Source organism: Girardinichthys multiradiatus, chromosome 23 (assembly GCF_021462225.1).
Source record: "Girardinichthys multiradiatus isolate DD_20200921_A chromosome 23, DD_fGirMul_XY1, whole genome shotgun sequence".
Lineage (NCBI taxonomy): Eukaryota > Metazoa > Chordata > Actinopteri > Cyprinodontiformes > Goodeidae > Girardinichthys > Girardinichthys multiradiatus.
In genome coordinates this window covers 26,485,282-26,503,876 of record NC_061815.1, presented here as the reverse complement: position 1 = coordinate 26,503,876, position 18,595 = coordinate 26,485,282, and the positions used below count along the sequence as shown (strand labels likewise).

Below are 18,595 nucleotides of genomic sequence, written 5' to 3'. Positions count from 1 at the left end.
GCACACACCGATTCAACTAAAATATTTACAACACTGCTTGAAAAACGTAGCTCAATATCATTTAAAAAAATAAGACATATTTATGATTAAGAGAAAGGGCTGGCTATCTTCAACTGCAACATAAGTCTGAAGAAAAAGAAAAATCTGACAGCACTTATTTCCTATGAACACATTAATGATTTTAAAACGCAACGCAACAACAAAATTAACTATAAAGATATCAATTAACGACGAGTTTACCATACATAAAAAATAATAAATGAAAGCTCAGTGGGAACACGTAACAATAGATAAATAAATGAATTTATATCAGGCTTGTGGAGACAGTAAACAATCACAGCTGGTACAACAAGCAGCTGGATTTTTTCCTACTATATGACCGTCCAAAAATAACTAATAAAAAACTTTTATCAAAAGGGAGAATAATCATATTTCCACTGTGATCAGCGAAACATAGGGGGTAATTTTACATAGACTTATGATCAAAATAAATAATATGGTCAAACAGCAAAAGGCTACAACTCCATCCATTTAACTCTATTTGTTCGAGCTCATTTCAGCACCAAAACAAACCCGACAGCTGATCATGTGATCTGAGAAAGAGCTGTTTTTGTGTAGAATAACATTAGTAACACCCATTAACCATTAGAGCCAAAACTAAATATATGTGGCAATGCAGTGAATATCTAGAAAAAATAAAATTGCGACGGTTATAATACTCAAGATGACGTGAGTGAGATTTGAGATTTATGGGATTTTAAAAAAGGGGGGGAAAAAACACTTAAGAAAACGCGTTCTTACCTCGGGGGAAGAATCATTATCTCCAAACACATCAGCAAACTCTGTCGGACTTTTCTTCAGAGTCTGGTCAGCAGGCAGCGTGTTGTCATTGTAGGATGATACAAACTTAAAGTCACTGGTTCTAGATCCTGTTGTCAGGTAGGCGTCATAATTGTAAGTGCTGCGTAAAGTTCCTGTTCCATCAACATCTGCGTAATTAGGAGGGAGATAAGCTCCGGGGATAGCTACTGCTCCATCAAACAACAGTCTGGGCTTTCTCCTGCGACAGAATCTCACACCCAGGATGATGATGATGAAGGTTAGGAAGAAGGTGGACACAGAAACCAGCGCAATGATCAGATAAGAGGTCAGTTTGGAGTTCTTCTCATCATAAGAAATGTCTTTCAGTTCTGGCACCTCAGCCAAGTTATCAGAAATAAGTAAATACATGGCACAGGTGGCAGACAGAGAGGGCTGTCCATTATCTTTCACTGCAACAATCAGGTTCTGTTTCATGCTGTCAGATTCTGAAATGTCCCGCTGTGTCCTGATCTCTCCACTGTGGAGACCAATACTGAAAAGTCCAGGATCTGTAGCTTTGACTATCTGATAGGACAGCCAGGCGTTCTGTCCAGAGTCTGCGTCCACCGCTATCACTTTGGACACCAGAGACCCTCCATGTGCAGCTTTGGGGACCAGCTCGGTCATGAAGGAGCTGCCCTCCGGGGCGGGGTACAGTGTCTGAGGAGAGTTGTCATTCACATCCGATATGAACACACTGACGGTCACGTTGCTGCTGAGTGGAGGAGAACCGTTGTCTCTGGCCATCACATGGACCTTAAAACTCCTGAACTGTTCATAATCAAACGACCTCACAGCGTGGATCACCCCCGTGTCTCCGTTAACAGATAGATAGGAGGACACCGAGGCACCGTTCACCTCACCAGGTAACAGAGAATAGATCACTGTACCGTTTTGTCTCCAGTCGGGGTCTCTAGCAGTAACGGAGCATAAAGTGGAGCCAGGTTTGTTATTTTCACTCACATATGCGCTGTAGGACTGTTCCTCAAACACAGGTGGGTTGTCGTTGATGTCAGCTACAGATAACTGAACAGTTTTAGAGGAGGACAGAGGTGGAGAGCCCTCATCAGTGGCAGTGATTGTAATGTTGTAATCAGACACTAGTTCACGGTCCAGCTGTCCTGTGGTCACCAGAGAATAATAGTTCTTAATGGAAGGAACCAACTTAAAAGGGACGTTTTGCTGGATGGAGCAGCGGACCTGTCCATTTTTCTCAGAGTCTCTGTCCTGCACGTTAATGATGCCCACCTCTGTACCAGGTGACACGTTTTCAGTTATGGGATTGGACAAAGATTTTAAGCTTATGATAGGTTGGTTGTCGTTGACGTCTTTTATTTCTATAATTACTGTGCAATAAGAAGTGAGACCTGGACCATCTTTTGCGCGTATTCGTAATTCAATTGAAGAATCCGTTTCGTAATCAATTGGGCCCTTCACTTTGATCTCCCCTGTCTTTTGATCAAGAGAAAACAGAGAGACATAACTATTAGACATATGGTCGAAATTATAGGTAATCTCTCCATTCGGACCCTCATCTGCATCAGTTGCGCTGACTTTTATTACCACAGTATTAGCATGAGAATTTTCAGGCAGATTGACTTTATAAACAGGATTGCTGAACACAGGGGCATTATCGTTAGCATCAAGCACAGCAACATGAATAACTGCAGTACCTGATCTCTGAGGAGAGCCCCCATCTAGAGCAGTAAGCACTAATTGTAATTCTCTCTTTTGTTCTCGGTCTAATTCTTTAACCAACACCAGTTCACCGTGTTTCCGCCCACCAGCTTCTGTGTTTACATTAATAGTGAAATACTCATTATTCTGCAGAATATAACGCTGCACAGCATTTGTTCCGATGTCCGCATCACGGGCCTCAGTAAGTAGGAATTTGGCTCCTTTGATTGCTGATTCTGTTATTTCAAATGAAATCAAGTCTTCACTAAACTCTGGGGCGTTATCGTTTATATCTTGCACATGAATACTGATGCGCTGAAGCTCTAAAGGGTGTTCCAGAATCAGCTCCTCTTTTAAAATACAGGTCGACTTCTTGTCACAAAGGCTTTCCCGGTCCATCCTTTCAGTAACAATCAAATCTCCGGTGCTCAGGTTAATATCACAATACCTTTTATCATCCCTGTCTGTGTCAATGCGAGCTTTACGAGACGACAGTGTGGCTATCCCGAGCCCGAGGTCTTTTGCAATGTTTCCGATCACAGATCCGCGTTTCATCTCCTCGGCTATTGTGTAGCTCACATCTCCATAGGAAAAATGCAGAGCGATGTGGAAGAAAACACAAAAGCGAATGAAAGCAAATCCTCTGACAGTATTCCTCATGGTTTGAAAGAATATCCTCCTTATCTCTTCACTTCGTCGACGAAGATTGTTTTACTTTTAATTAACGCGGATTATTTTCAATATATTTATATTGGTGCCTTTAACCAAGAGACGCTGCAACACAATGAGCTTGGAAAAACTAAAAAAAAGGATCAAGTGGTGGAACCTCTCTCTTTTCCTTTGTGTACAGTGACACCAATCGCTCTGAGCAGACAAAAATAAGTTGACAAATCAGACAATAACGTCCCTTTTGGAAAGATAAAAATGTATACAATCGGGTAAAAAAAAAAAAAAAAAAGTAGGTGTTTAATTCGCAATAAAATACAGGATTACTCTCTAATTACTGCTAGATTTGAGTTAATGTCATAACTTCCCTTGCCTTTCTGCACCTCACTTTCTTCATATGTTCAATGCTTTCACCCTGTGTCATTCCAATTAATTACCAATAATTTATTGACATCTATGGCTTGATTTTCTTTGCACATGTAGACTGGGTGGGTTGTTGCTGACATCTGGTGAGGATTCCATGTCAATTGCACCTTTTGAAACAAATTTACTTGACAAATTGGTACGTTGTGCCAGAAACCCAAGCTGGACAAAGTAGTGCTAAATATCACAGCAATATTCTATGTAGGCAGGCCTTTAGGACAGAAGTGGGCAAATCCGATCCTCAAGGGCTAGAATGCTGCAGGCCTTAAATTGTTCCCTGCGAGAAAACACCTGAATAAAATGGCCACCTTATTAGCAGTCTTCTACATAACTTGATGCCAGGCTGATGAGATAAATGAATAGTTTATATAAAGTGTTGGAGCAGGGTCACATTTTAAACAAATGCAGGTGGGTAAATTTTGTGATCTAAGACACTCACTTCGGCATTAAGAGACACATACAAGCATGATGCCACACTGCCTCACAGAAACAACAAACCGACTTCAGTGAAAACAAACCACAAAATAAATAAATGACCAATATAATTTAATTTCTCAGGAATATTTTTATATATTGTTAGTATGTTTCAAGGAAAAAATACATATAATGAGAGATGTACATGTAAAAACCATAAAATTCTAGGATATAATATGTATATTACCTTCTTACTAAGCCTGTCAAACACTTCACCACCAACATAATTTACCAAAAACTGCACATGATTAATAAATGAACTGTAAGACAGCAATAAGAAGTGTGGCAAGAAGCAAAGTGAAACCTTTATAACATCACAAAAGAACTAATTTTCACAATTTCACTAAAAAGACATAAATCCCAACCAACTCCAAAGATGTGTCTTTTAAAAACTGGCAACTCTCAGCCCATAAAAGAAAGATTATTAGTAAACCCATGATATTCAATAGCTTAAGTTGATACTCAGTAAAAAATCAAAGCATGCCACAAATGTTTTTACACTCAAAGCTTGAGAGAAATACAACAATTCAAAAAATTCTTCCTAATAAGTGAAATAATGCCGCACTGTAATGAAACAAGAAAATCTGATCAGGATAGAACTACCCAAGTTACTGCAAATCTAAATATTATATAACATAAAACATTTGCCAACAATGTTTCTGTTAAACTATGTTAATCCAAGTATGATCAAAACCTCATAGTTAAAGTTTTGTGTAGCAAATATGATTATGAACACATCCACACATTATCTTTATAACTTAATAACCACAAACAATATGTTTCTTAAGTGAGAAAAACAACAAAGTTTTGCCCTATAACTACCAATTAAATTACTATTAGTGCCATGAGATGGCATTTGTTTTGAACTGAGGCTATATAAAAAATGAACTGAACAGAATTGAATTGATGGGCTCAAAACCTGAAAAGGGAACACCCGGCAAATTCTATCATTTAAAGAGACAAATTGTATAGTAATGAAACCACAAGCTGTTGAAAATAGAGAATCTAAATAGTAGACAAATAAAAGGAAAATATATATTAATTTAGTCATTTAAGATTATGAATATGAAAAAAAAAATTGAAATCTATCAAATACTATTGAAGACTTTCAAAGAGCAAGGCAATGGTCAGACTTCTTCTAGGTTAAAGTGAATTGGGAAATGAAATCTAAAAGGATCACACAAACAGACCTACTAAAACCTGTGGAAAAATGAAATTAAAATATAGTTCTATGTCACTTGGATAACTCCTGAATATTTGGGCCTACCTCTGGAGATTCCTCTGATTGACCAAAGATATCAGCAAACTCTGTTGGACTTTTCTTCAGAGTCTGGTCAGCAGGCAGCGTGTTGTCATTGTAGGATGAGACAAACTTAAAGTCACTGGTTCTAGATCCTGTTGTCAGGTAGGCGTCATAATTGTAAGTGCTGCGTAAAGTTCCTGTTCCATCAACATCTGCGTAATTAGGAGGGAGATAAGCTCCGGGGATGGCTACTGCTCCATCAAACAACAGTCTGGGCTTTCTCCTGCGACAGAACCTCACACCCAGGATGATGATGATGAAGGTCAGGAAGAAGGTGGACACAGAAACCAGAGCAATGATCAGATAAGAGGTCAGTTTGGAGTTCTTCTCATCATAAGAAATGTCTTTCAGTTCTGGCACCTCAGCCAAGTTATCAGAAATAAGTAAATACATGGCACAGGTGGCAGACAGAGAGGGCTGTCCGTTATCTTTCACTGCAACAATCAGGTTCTGTTTCATGCTGTCAGATTCTGAAATGTCCCGCTGTGTCCTGATCTCTCCACTGTGGAGACCAATACTGAAAAGTCCAGGATCTGTAGCTTTGACTATCTGATAGGACAGCCAGGCGTTCTGTCCAGAGTCTGCGTCCACCGCTATCACTTTGGACACCAGAGACCCTCCATGTGCAGCTTTGGGGACCAGCTCGGTCATGAAGGAGCTGCCCTCCGGGGCGGGGTACAGTATCTGAGGAGAGTTGTCATTCACATCCGATATGAACACACTGACGGTCACGTTGCTGCTGAGTGGAGGAGAACCGTTGTCTCTGGCCATCACATGGACCTTAAAACTCCTGAACTGTTCATAATCAAACGACCTCACAGCGTGGATCACCCCCGTGTCTCCGTTAACAGACAGATAGGAGGACACCGAGGCACCGTTCACCTCACCAGGTAACAGAGAATAGATCACTGTACCGTTTTGTCTCCAGTCGGGGTCTCTAGCAGTAACGGAGCATAAAGTGGAGCCAGGTTTGTTATTTTCACTCACATATGCGCTGTAGGACTGTTCCTCAAACACAGGTGGGTTGTCGTTGATGTCAGCTACAGATAACTGAACAGTTTTAGAGGAGGACAGAGGTGGAGAGCCCTCATCAGTGGCAGTGATTGTAATGTTGTAATCAGACACTAGTTCACGGTCCAGTTGTCCTGTGGTCACCAGAGAATAATAGTTTTTAATAGAAGGAACCAACTTAAAAGGGACGTTTTGCTGGATGGAGCAGCGGACCTGTCCATTTTTCTCAGAGTCTCTGTCCTGCACGTTAATGATGCCCACCTCTGTACCAGGTGGTGTATTTTCTGAAACAGGGTTTTTCAACGATTTTATTGACGTCATTGGAGCGTTGTCATTGACATCTGTGACATCAATCATTAACGTTGAGGAAGAAACTAAACCAAGACCATCCTTGGCTGTAATTTGCATTTCATAGAACGGTTTTTCCTCATAATCTAATGTCCCAGTAAGCTTAACTTCACCACTCATCGCATCAAGAGAAAATGCGTTATTTTCATCAGAAAAATGGTCAAAATCATAAGTCACTTCTCCATTCACTCCCTCATCTGCATCAGTTGCGCTCACTTTAACCACTATAGTATCTAATGGGGAATTCTCAGGCAGACTGGCTTTATAAACGGCTTCGCTGAACACTGGGGCGTTATCATTAGCATCCAGCACAGTAACATGAATAACTGCAGAACCTGATCTCTGAGGTGTGCCCCCATCCTTTGCCACAAGGGGAATTTTTAGTGTCTGCATTTGTTCCCTGTCCAGCTCCTTTACTAAAACTAACTCGCTAAATTTTCCTCCACCACTTTTCGAAATAACATTCAGCCTGAAATGTTCATTGTTTTCAATGCTATATCCCTGAACTGCGTTCATGCCGACATCCGCATCATGGGCCTCATCCAAACGATAGCGACTGTCTTTCATGGCAGATTCTCTTATTTCAAATTTGATAGTATTCTTTTTAAACTGCGGTGAATTGTCGTTAACATCTTGAACGTGAAGACTGATGCGATGCAACTCTAATGGATCTTCTAAAACAAGCTCTTGTGTTAAAACGCACGACGTCTTTTTTCCACAAAGCCCCTCTCTATCAATCCTGTCGGCTACAACGATGTCTCCAGTGCTCAGATTAAAGTCACAGTACCGTTTACCGTTTCCGTCTGCTTCTATGCGAGCCTTTCGAGCCGCCAGTTTACCTACTTCAAGGCCCAGATCTTTTGCTACATTTCCAATGGCTGATCCTCGTTTCATCTCCTCGGGGAAAGAAAAAGACACATCTCCAACGGCGGCTTGCAACATCCCAAGGAAGGTAATCAGACCGAGAGCTGAACATGCTTTGTTCTCCATCTTCCGTTTTGTTTTCTCGCTTATCGGAAAAAAAAAAAAAAAAAAAAAGTTTCAAGTACAAAAATAAACAAGGGGGTGAATACTTGTCGAAAATTGATGCACAGCTATTTTAAATGCGGCAGAATTGTTGTTTAGTCAAGAGAAGAACTACAGCCAGTGTGAAATGAAAGGATGTGTGTGTCAGCATGATGAAACATTCCAAGGTTAGGCTGAACGAGAGTGACGCCGTGTGTAAAATGCTGGTATTGAAATATACTTAGTTATTTTAGGAAAATAGAACGTCGAAACAGGTCTCAGTCAGAATAAAAACCTAAAACGGGCAAAGTTTTATTTTAAAGATCCATATGTGATTGAACCGCTCAAATATTTTTATTTTAAATCAGCATTAATGTGAAAGGGGTACATATGCATGCATTAGGTCCATTCAGAACCACAGACAGAGCCAAAGCCACGTTTTCTTTATGCTCCACAGTTTTAAGAGAAATAGAAACCTGATTTTAAAACAACCTAAGCAAACTACGGACATTGTTATTAAGATTTTTAGAAAAGTTAAAGAAATGCGTGGTACTAAATCACATGTATTAGATTATGTCCGCTTAGATGGATTCGTTTGCAAATCTCTCTAAAATGTAGGGGTACACGATCAGGGAAAATCCCACGCAATCTCCACGCAATATCAGCCAAATGTCTGCAGTTGTAGTTATCCACAACAACGAGACAGACTACGAAGTTTAATGAGTATGTTTTTAGAATTTGACATTAAGTCGTGTGTTTAAAATTAATAGAGAAATGAATTAAAGCCTAAAGAAATCGGCAGATATAGCACAGATGGGAAATAAGCAACGACCTGTTTTAAAAAGGGCAACGATGTCTATTAAATCTCTTGCATGACTGAACATATTTTGACTACGCACAACCCCATCAACAGAAAAAAAATATGGAAGGAGCCTAACTGGTTTCACATTGTCCCCTGAAACTTTGTACAACATCACATTTATTTAGTTACTCATACCATGGTTCTGTCCATATAAAAGACTAAATAATCTGATGGACTGCAAAAAAAAAAAAAGGTTTAAAGCAGGAAACTCGAAAATTCAAAATAAAAGTTGAAAATGCTAAATTCGGATTGTAATGCCAAATTTAAAGAAAGTTATTACATGGCATGGTTTGAATTTGGTTGATAAAATATCTGTTTTAAGAATCTTAAAAATGGCAACAACAAAAAATCGGTTGAAGCATCAGGGGACTGGACTTGGATAATAACAGAATATTTGAACCTACCTCAGAAGATTCAGTTGATTGACCAAATATATCAGCAAACTCTGTAGGACTTTTCTTCAGAGTCTGGTCAGCAGGCAGCGTGTTGTCATTGTAGGATGATACAAACTTAAAGTCACTGGTTCTAGATCCTGTTGTCAGGTAGGCGTCATAATTGTAAGTGCTGCGTAAAGTTCCTGTTCCGTCAACATCTGCATAATTAGGAGGGAGATAAGCTCCGGGGATGGCTACTGCTCCATCAAACAACAGTCTGGGCTTTCTCCTGCGACAAAACCTCACACCCAGGATGATGATGATGAAGGTCAGGAAGAAGGTGGACACAGAAACCAGAGCAATGATCAGATAAGAGGTCAGTTTGGAGTTCTTCTCATCATAAGAAATGTCTTTCAGTTCTGGTACCTCAGCCAAGTTATCAGAAATAAGTAAATACATGGCACAGGTGGCAGACAGAGAGGGCTGTCCATTATCTTTCACTGCAACAATCAGGTTCTGTTTCATGCTGTCAGATTCTGAAATGTCCCGCTGTGTCCTGATCTCTCCACTGTGCAGACCAATACTGAAAAGTCCAGGATCTGTAGCTTTGACTATCTGATAGGACAGCCAGGCGTTCTGTCCAGAGTCTGCGTCCACCGCTATCACTTTGGACACCAGAGACCCTCCATGTGCAGCTTTGGGGACCAGCTCGGTCATGAAGGAGCTGCCCTCCGGGGCGGGGTACAGTATCTGAGGAGAGTTGTCATTCACATCCGATATGAACACACTGACGGTCACGTTGCTGCTGAGTGGAGGAGAACCGTTGTCTCTGGCCATCATATGGACCTTAAAACTCCTGAACTGTTCATAATCAAACGACCTCACAGCGTGGATCACCCCCGTGTCTCCGTTAACAGATAGATAGGAGGACACCGAGGCACCGTTCACCTCACCAGGTAACAGAGAATAGATCACTGTACCGTTTTGTCTCCAGTCGGGGTCTCTAGCAGTAACGGAGCATAAAGTGGAGCCAGGTTTGTTATTTTCACTCACATATGCGCTGTAGGACTGTTCCTCAAACACAGGTGGGTTGTCGTTGATGTCAGCTACAGATAACTGAACAGTTTTAGAGGAGGACAGAGGTGGAGAGCCCTCATCAGTGGCAGTGATTGTAATGTTGTAATCAGACACTAGTTCACGGTCCAGCTGTCCTGTGGTCACCAGAGAATAATAGTTTTTAATAGAAGGAACCAACTTAAAAGGGACGTTTTGCTGGATGGAGCAGCGGACCTGTCCATTTTTCTCAGAGTCTCTGTCCTGCACGTTAATGATGCCCACCTCTGTACCAGGTGACACGTTTTCTGTTACAGGACTCGTCAGAGATTTTACATAAATCACAGGGCCGTTGTCATTCACATCAGTAATGTCGATAATTACTTTAGAATCAGATGAAAGTCCATAACCGTCTTTAGCATTAATGCGCATTTCATACTTTGAATTACTTTCAAAATCAAGACTACCGATGACTTTTAGTTCCCCTGTTTTATTGTTTAGTGAAAAAACCCTCTTAGCCTTTTCTGGGAGGCGGCTAAATTCGTAGGTTACTTCCCCATTTACGCCCTCATCTGCATCAGTAGCTCTAACAGTTGCTGCGACAGTATCGTGTGGTGCATTTTCAGGGAGACTTGCTTTGTAAACGGCCTGATCAAACACGGGTGCATTATCGTTAGCATCCAGAACAGTAACATGTATATTTGTGGTCCCTGATCTCTGTGGATTTCCACCATCAACAGCAATAAGGGCGAAATTCAACTCACGCTCCTTTTCTCGATCCAACTCTTTGTCTAAAACCAGCTCGATGTTTTTGGATCCATCAGCATCTTCTGTAACTGATAAAACGAAATGTTCATTTCTTTGTAAATTGTATTGCTTGACTGTATTCTGCCCGCTATCGGCGTCGTGTGCCTCGTTGACACGATATCGAGCTCCCTTAACAGCCGATTCCCTTATTTCTAATTTAACTGTATCTTTTGGAAAAACTGGGAAATTGTCGTTCACATCTTGAATGAACAGAGAAATCCGGTGCAGCTCCAAGGGGCTCTCTAAGACTAATTCATATTTCAGCAAGCATGAAGCCTTCTCGCTGCACAGCTCCTCTCTGTCAATCCTTTCCCTTATGATAAAATTCCCCGTCTTTAGATCAAGATCACAGAAACGCTGGTAGCTGTCCTCTGTATCAATACGAGCTTTCCGAGTTGACATCTTTATCACTTCCAGTCCGAGGTCTTTAGCAATATTTCCAACAATAGATCCCGGCCTCAATTCCTCCGGAACGGAATAGCTCAGGTCTGCAGCAAAGACCTTTATGTAAAAAGCGAAGCTGCAGACGAAAATCAGTAAAAAATGTCTGCTGAAGCCCATCGTTTCAATCAAACTTGGATAAACAACAAAATCTTATTTCATTGAACAACCAGGATGTTCGCAAAATACATGTAGGCCCACGAATCTCCTGGAACAATGGGAGCGCTGGCCTGACAACAAATATGCGATTTTGTTATGGGTGGAGAACTGTGCTTATACGTGTCTGCAAGCCAATAGCGACTCCGTGAGTTGATGTTGAACATTACAAAGATAAGAAAACGAAACCAGTGTGAACTTCACCACTATACTAAAAACACCGAATCTAAAGACTTTAATGTTGCATCACAAATAAAATAACTCCTAAGACATTTTCCATCCATTATACAAGGCGGAAACATGTAATTCAGCACCACAGACAGCGGTTAAGCAAAAGGAGGAGACATTCTCAGTACCAAAAACAAAATGGAAAATCCATAAATTCCGAATAACTGGATTCCAATATTTAAGTCTTTCACTGGATAAACAGTCCTATTTTATTTAAAAGCTGGGATTAACTTGAAACACGTTTAGAAAATAATTCCTTATCTAAAACCTGTTGTTGACTTAAAAGGTGTGTTAGTTTTGAAATTTTCTCATTTTCAGTTTAAAACAAAAAACGTAATACATTTTAAGAGGTATTAGGGTCGTTACAAGTCCACTTCTCCACATTATTACAGATATGTTAGATTAAAAAATGACAACAGACATTGTTTGTTTTTGATTTTTAGTATCCCTAATAGTAGTAAAACAAAAGTCTAAAAACGTATTCAGACTTACGTACTTAAGAAGAACCTGAAGCTTATGTAGTTTGGCAACAAATTTAGTCAGCAAGTATTTCTATTTTACGTTAAACTGACTCAAATAGTAAAAAAAAAAAAAAAAAAGAAGTATGACAAGGCGAAATTATATTTTCTGTAAATTGCTTTTTGATACTTAATTAATGGATCCACTGACGTAAAAGATGTTACATTAAAACAGCTAACATTTGACCAGAATATATGTTGGTGAAGTACTTTCCGAAATTTTGGAAATATGAAATTATATTTTGCGTTAAAAAACAAATGTCTCTATTAATCTGCTTTAACAGCGCAACAATTTAAGACACATATATGAAAAAATATGATGCATAATATTGTTTTGCCTACCTCTGGAGACTCGTCTGGCCGGCAAAATATCTCAGCGAACTCTGTCGGACTTTTCTTCAGAGTCTGGTCAGCAGGCAGCGTGTTGTCATTGTAGGATGACACAAACTTAAAGTCACTGGTTCTAGATCCTGTTGTCAGGTAGGCGTCATAATTGTAAGTGCTGCGTAAAGTTCCTGTTCCGTCAACATCTGCGTAATTAGGAGGGAGATAAGCTCCGGGGATGGCTACTGCTCCATCAAACAACAGTCTGGGCTTTCTCCTGCGACAGAACCTCACACCCAGGATGATGATGATGAAGGTCAGGAAGAAGGTGGACACAGAAACCAGAGCAATGATCAGATAAGAGGTCAGTTTGGAGTTCTTCTCATCATAAGAAATATCTTTCAGTTCTGGCACCTCAGCCAAGTTATCAGAAATAAGTAAATACATGGCACAGGTGGCAGACAGAGAGGGCTGTCCATTATCTTTCACTGCAACAATCAGGTTCTGTTTCATGCTGTCAGATTCTGAAATGTCCCGCTGTGTCCTGATCTCTCCACTGTGGAGATCGATACTGAAAAGTCCAGGATCTGTAGCTTTGACTATCTGATAGGACAGCCAGGCGTTCTGTCCAGAGTCTGCGTCCACCGCTATCACTTTGGACACCAGAGACCCTCCATGTGCAGCTTGGGGGACCAGCTCGGTCATGAAGGAGCTGCCCTCCGGGGCGGGGTACAGTATCTGAGGAGAGTTGTCATTCACATCCGATATGAACACACTGACGGTCACGTTGCTGCTGAGTGGAGGAGAACCGTTGTCTCTGGCCATCACATGGACCTTAAAACTCCTGAACTGTTCATAATCAAACGACCTCACAGCGTGGATCACCCCCGTGTCTCCGTTAACAGATAGATAGGAGGACACCGAGGCACCGTTCACCTCACCAGGTAACAGAGAATAGATCACTGTACCGTTTTGTCTCCAGTCGGGGTCTCTAGCAGTAACGGAGCATAAAGTGGAGCCAGGTTTGTTATTTTCACTCACATATGCGCTGTAGGACTGTTCCTCAAACACAGGTGGGTTGTCGTTGATGTCAGCTACAGATAACTGAACAGTTTTAGAGGAGGACAGAGGTGGAGAGCCCTCATCAGTGGCAGTGATTGTAATGTTGTAATCAGACAGTAGTTCACGGTCCAGCTGTCCTGTGGTCACCAGAGAATAATAGTTTTTAATAGAAGGAACCAACTTAAAAGGGACGTTTTGCTGGATGGAGCAGCGGACCTGTCCATTTTTCTCAGAGTCTCTGTCCTGCACGTTAATGATGCCCACCTCTGTACCAGGTGACACGTTTTCTGTTACAGGACTCGTCAGAGATTTTACATAAATCACAGGGCCGTTGTCATTCACATCAGTAATGTCGATAATTACTTTAGAATCAGATGAAAGTCCATAACCGTCTTTAGCATTAATGCGCATTTCATACTTTGAATTACTTTCAAAATCAAGATTCCCGATGACTTTTAGTTCCCCTGTTTTATTGTTTAGTGAAAAAACCCTCTTAGCCTTTTCTGGGAGGCGGCTAAATTCGTAGGTTACTTCCCCATTTACGCCCTCATCTGCATCAGTAGCTCTAACAGTTGCTGCGACAGTATCGTGTGGTGCATTTTCAGGGAGACTTGCTTTGTAAACGGCCTGATCAAACACGGGTGCATTATCGTTAGCATCCAGAACAGTAACGTGTATATTTGTGGTCCCTGATCTCTGTGGATGTCCACCATCAACAGAAATAAGGGCGAAATTCAACTCACGCTCCTTTTCTCGATCCAACTCTTTGTCTAAAACCAGCTCGATGTTTTTGGATCCATCAGCATCTTCTGTAACTGATAAAACGAAATGTTCATTTCTTTGTAAATTGTATTGCTTGACTGTATTCTGCCCGCTATCGGCGTCGTGTGCCTCGTTGACACGATATCGAGCTCCCTTAACAGCCGATTCCGTTATTTCTAATTTTACTGTATCTTTTGGAAAAGCTGGGAAATTGTCGTTCACATCTTGAATGAACAGAGAAATCTGGTGCAGCTCCAAGGGGCTCTCTAAGACTAATTCATATTTCAGCAAGCATGAAGCCTTCTCGCTGCACAGCTCCTCTCTGTCAATCCTTTCCCTTATGATAAAATTCCCCGTCTTTAGATCAAGATCACAGAAACGCTGGTAGCTGTCCTCTGTATCAATTCGAGCTTTCCGAGTTGACATCTTTACCACTTCCAGTCCGAGGTCTTTAGCAATATTTCCAACAATAGATCCCGGCCTCAATTCCTCCGGAACGGAATAGCTCAGGTCTGCAGCAAAGACCTTCATGTAAAAAGCGAAGCTGCAGACGAAAATCAGTAAAAAATGTCTGCTGAAGCCCATCGTTTCAATCAAACTTGGATAAACAACAAAATCTTATTTCATTGAACAACCAGGATGTTCGCAAAATACATGTAGGCCCACGAATCTCCTGGAACAATGGGAGCGCTGGCCTGACAACAAATATGCGATTTTGTTATGGGTGGAGAACTGTGCTTATACGTGTCTGCAAGCCAATAGCGACTCCGTGAGTTGATGTTGAACATTACAAAGATAAGAAAACGAAACCAGTGTGAACTTCACCACTATACTAAAAACACCGAATCGAAAGACTTCAATGTTGCATCACAAATAAAATAACTCCTCAGACATTTTCCATCCATTATACAAGGCGGAAACATGTAATTCAGCACCACAGACAGCGGTTAAGCAAAAGGAGGAGACATTCTCAGTACCAAAAACAAAAAGGAAAATCCATAAATTCCGAATAACTGGATTCCAATATTTAAGTCTTTCACTGGACAAACAGTCCTATTTTATTTAAAAGCTGGGATTAACTTGAAACACGTTTAGAAAATAATTCCTTATCTAAAACCTGTTGTTGACTTAAAAGGTGTGTTAGTTTTGAAATTTTCTCATTTTCAGTTTAAAACAAAAAACGTAATACATTTTAAGAGGTATTAGGGTCATTACAAGTCCACTTCTCCACATTATTACAGATATGTTAGATTAAAAAATGACAACAGACATTGTTTGTTTTTGATTTTTAGTATCCCTAATAGTAGTAAAACAAAAGTCTAAAAACGTATTCAGACTTACGTACTTAAGAAGAACCTGAAGCTTATGTAGTTTGGCAACAAATTTAGTCAGCAAGTATTTCTATTTTACGTTAAACTGACTCAAATAGTAAAAAAAAAAAAAAAAAGAAGTATGACAAGGCGAAATTATATTTTCTGTAAATTGCTTTTTGATACTTAATTAATGGATCCACTGACGTAAAAGATGTTACATTAAAACAGCTAACATTTGACCAGAATATATGTTGGTGAAGTACTTTCCGAAATTTTGGAAATATGAAATTATATTTTGCGTTAAAAAACAAATGTCTCTATTAATCTGCTTTAACAGCGCAACAATTTAAGACACATATATGAAAAAAATATGATGCATAATATTGTTTTGCCTACCTCTGGAGACTCGTCTGGCCGGCAAAATATCTCAGCGAACTCTGTCGGACTCTTCTTCAGAGTCTGGTCAGCAGGCAGCGTGTTGTCATTGTAAGATGAAACAAACTTAAAGTCACTGGTTCGGGATCCTGTTGTCAGGTAGGCGTCATAATTGTAAGTGCTGCGTAAAGTTCCTGTGCCGTCCACATCTGCGTAATTAGGAGGAAGGTAAGCACCAGGGATGGCAACTGCTCCATCAAACAACAGTCTGGGTTTTCTCCTGCGACAAAACCTCACACCCAAGATGATGATGATGAAGGTCAGGAAGAAGGTGGAGACACACACCAGCGCGATGATCAGATAAGATGTCAGTTTAGAATTCTTCTCATCGTAAGAAATATCCTTCAGTTCCGGAACCTCAGCCAAGTTATCAGAAATCAGTAAATACATGGAACAGGTGGCAGACAGAGAGGGCTGTCCGTTGTCTTTCACTGCTACAATCAGGTTCTGTTTCATGCTGTCAGATTCGGAAACGTCCCGCTGGGTCCGGATCTCTCCACTGTGGAGACCAATAGTGAAAAGTCCAGGATCAGTGGATTTGATGATATGATAGGACAGCCAGGCGTTCTGTCCGGAGTCTGCGTCCACTGCTATCACTTTGGACACCAGAGAGCCTCCATGTGCAGCTTTGGGGACCAGCTCGGTCATGAAGGAGCTGCCGTCCGGGGCGGGGTACAATATCTGAGGAGAGTTGTCATTCACATCTGATATGAACACACTAACGGTCACGTTGCTGCTGAGTGGAGGAGATCCGTTGTCTCTGGCCATCACGTGAACTTTCAAACTCCTGAACTGTTCGTAATCAAACGCTTTCACAGCGTGGATCACCCCCGTGTCTCCATGAACAGATAGATAGGAGGACACACGGACACCGTTCACCTCAGCAGGTAACAGAGAATAAATCACTGTACCGTTTTGTCTCCAGTCTGGGTCTCGAGCACTAACGGAACATAAAGTGGATCCAGGTTTGTTATTTTCAGTCACATGTGCGCTGTAGGACTGTTCCTCAAACACAGGTGGGTTGTCGTTGATGTCAGCTACAGATAACTGAACAGTTTTAGAGGAGGACAGAGGTGGAGAGCCCTCATCAGTGGCAGTAATTGTAATATTGTAATCAGATACTAGTTCACGGTCCAGCTGTCCTGTGGTCACCAGAGAATAATAGTTTTTAATAGAAGGAACCAACTTAAAAGGGACGTTTTGCTGGATGGAGCAGCGGACCTGTCCATTTTTCTCAGAGTCTCTGTCCTGCACGTTAATGATGCCCACCTCTGTACCAGGTGACACGTTTTCTGTTACAGGACTCGTCAGAGATTTTACATAAATCACAGGGCCGTTGTCATTCACATCAGTAATGTCGATAATTACTTTAGAATCAGATGAAAGTCCATAACCGTCTTTAGCATTAATGCGCATTTCATACTTTGAATTACTTTCAAAATCAAGATTCCCGATGACTTTTAGTTCCCCTGTTTTATTGTTTAGTGAAAAAACCCTCTTAGCCTTTTCTGGGAGGCGGCTAAATTCGTAGGTTACTTCCCCATTTACGCCCTCATCTGCATCAGTAGCTCTAACAGTTGCTGCGACAGTATCGTGTGGTGCATTTTCAGGGAGACTTGCTTTGTAAACGGCCTGATCAAACACGGGTGCATTATCGTTAGCATCCAGAACAGTAACATGTATATTTGTGGTCCCTGATCTCTGTGGATTTCCACCATCAACAGAAATAAGGGCGAAATTCAACTCACGCTCCTTTTCTCGATCCAACTCTTTGTCTAAAACCAGCTCGATGTTTTTGGATCCATCAGCATCTTCTGTAACTGATAAAACGAAATGTTCATTTCTTTGTAAATTGTATTGTTTGACTGTATTCTGCCCGCTATCGGCGTCGTGTGCCTCGTTGACACGATATCGAGCTCCCTTATCAGCCGATTCCGTTATTTCTAATTTAACTGTATCTTTTGGAAAAACTGGGAAATTGTCGTTCACATCTTGAATGAACAGAGAAATCCGGTGCAGCTCCAAGGGGCTCTCTAAGACTAATTCATATTTCAGCAAGCATGAAGCCTTCTCGCTGCACAGCTCCTCTCTGTCAATCCTTTCCCTTATGATAAAATTCCCCGTCTTTAGATCAAGATCACAGAAACGCTGGTAGCTGTCCTCTGTATCAATTCGAGCTTTCCGAGTTGACATCTTTATCACTTCCAGTCCGAGGTCTTTAGCAATATTTCCAACAATAGATCCCGGCCTCAATTCCTCCGGAACGGAATAGCTCAGGTCTGCAGCAAAGACCTTCATGTAAAAAGCGAAGCTGCAGACGAAAATCAGTAAAAAATGTCTGCTGAAGCCCATCGTTTCAATCAAACTTGGATAAACAACAAAATCTTATTTCATTGAATAACCAGGATGTTCGCAAAATACATGTAGGCCCACGAATCTCCTGGAACAATGGGAGCGCTGGCCTGACAACAAATATGCGATTTTGTTATGGG

General features: G+C 41.0%; 2 protein-coding genes across 10 annotated transcripts in view; both read right to left on the bottom strand.

Moving 5' to 3' along the window:
* LOC124860211 (protocadherin gamma-C5-like) overlaps positions 1 to 18,595 on the bottom strand; it is a 295,710-nt gene that overhangs the window by 247,572 nt on the left and 29,543 nt on the right. The window contains exon 1 of one of the 9 annotated variants that reach the window (XM_047353287.1): positions 12,550 to 15,027. The exons of 4 other annotated variants lie outside the window; for them this stretch is intronic. In XM_047353287.1, coding sequence (XP_047209243.1) covers positions 12,550 to 14,940 — 2,391 coding nt within the window. In that variant the 5' untranslated portion in view covers positions 14,941 to 15,027. Of the gene's footprint in view, positions 1 to 801; positions 3,232 to 5,368; positions 7,794 to 9,034; positions 11,514 to 12,549; positions 15,028 to 18,595 lie in introns of those variants that run through there. 4 more of the 9 variants (XM_047353310.1, XM_047353289.1, XM_047353293.1 and 1 more) reach the window with 4 other exon arrangements.
* LOC124860725 (protocadherin beta-15-like) lies at positions 14,979 to 18,527 on the bottom strand. Its single transcript, XM_047354259.1, has 2 exons — positions 16,065 to 18,527; positions 14,979 to 15,050 (listed from the first exon to the last, which is right to left on the bottom strand). Exons 1-2 carry the CDS (start codon positions 18,453 to 18,455, stop codon positions 14,979 to 14,981), a joined length of 2,463 nt encoding a protein of 820 aa, XP_047210215.1. The 5' UTR covers positions 18,456 to 18,527.

Bases quoted from the DNA above. Each gene is read 5' to 3' on its own strand.
- LOC124860725 (XM_047354259.1), bottom strand. From the start codon at position 18,455: ATGGGCTTCAGCAGACATTTTTTACTGATTTTCGTCTGCAGCTTCGCT. The intron at 15,051-16,064 runs GTAGGCAAAACA...ATTTGTTGTCAG, and splicing joins GGCCAGACGAGTCTCCAGAG to GCCAGCGCTCCCATTGTTCC.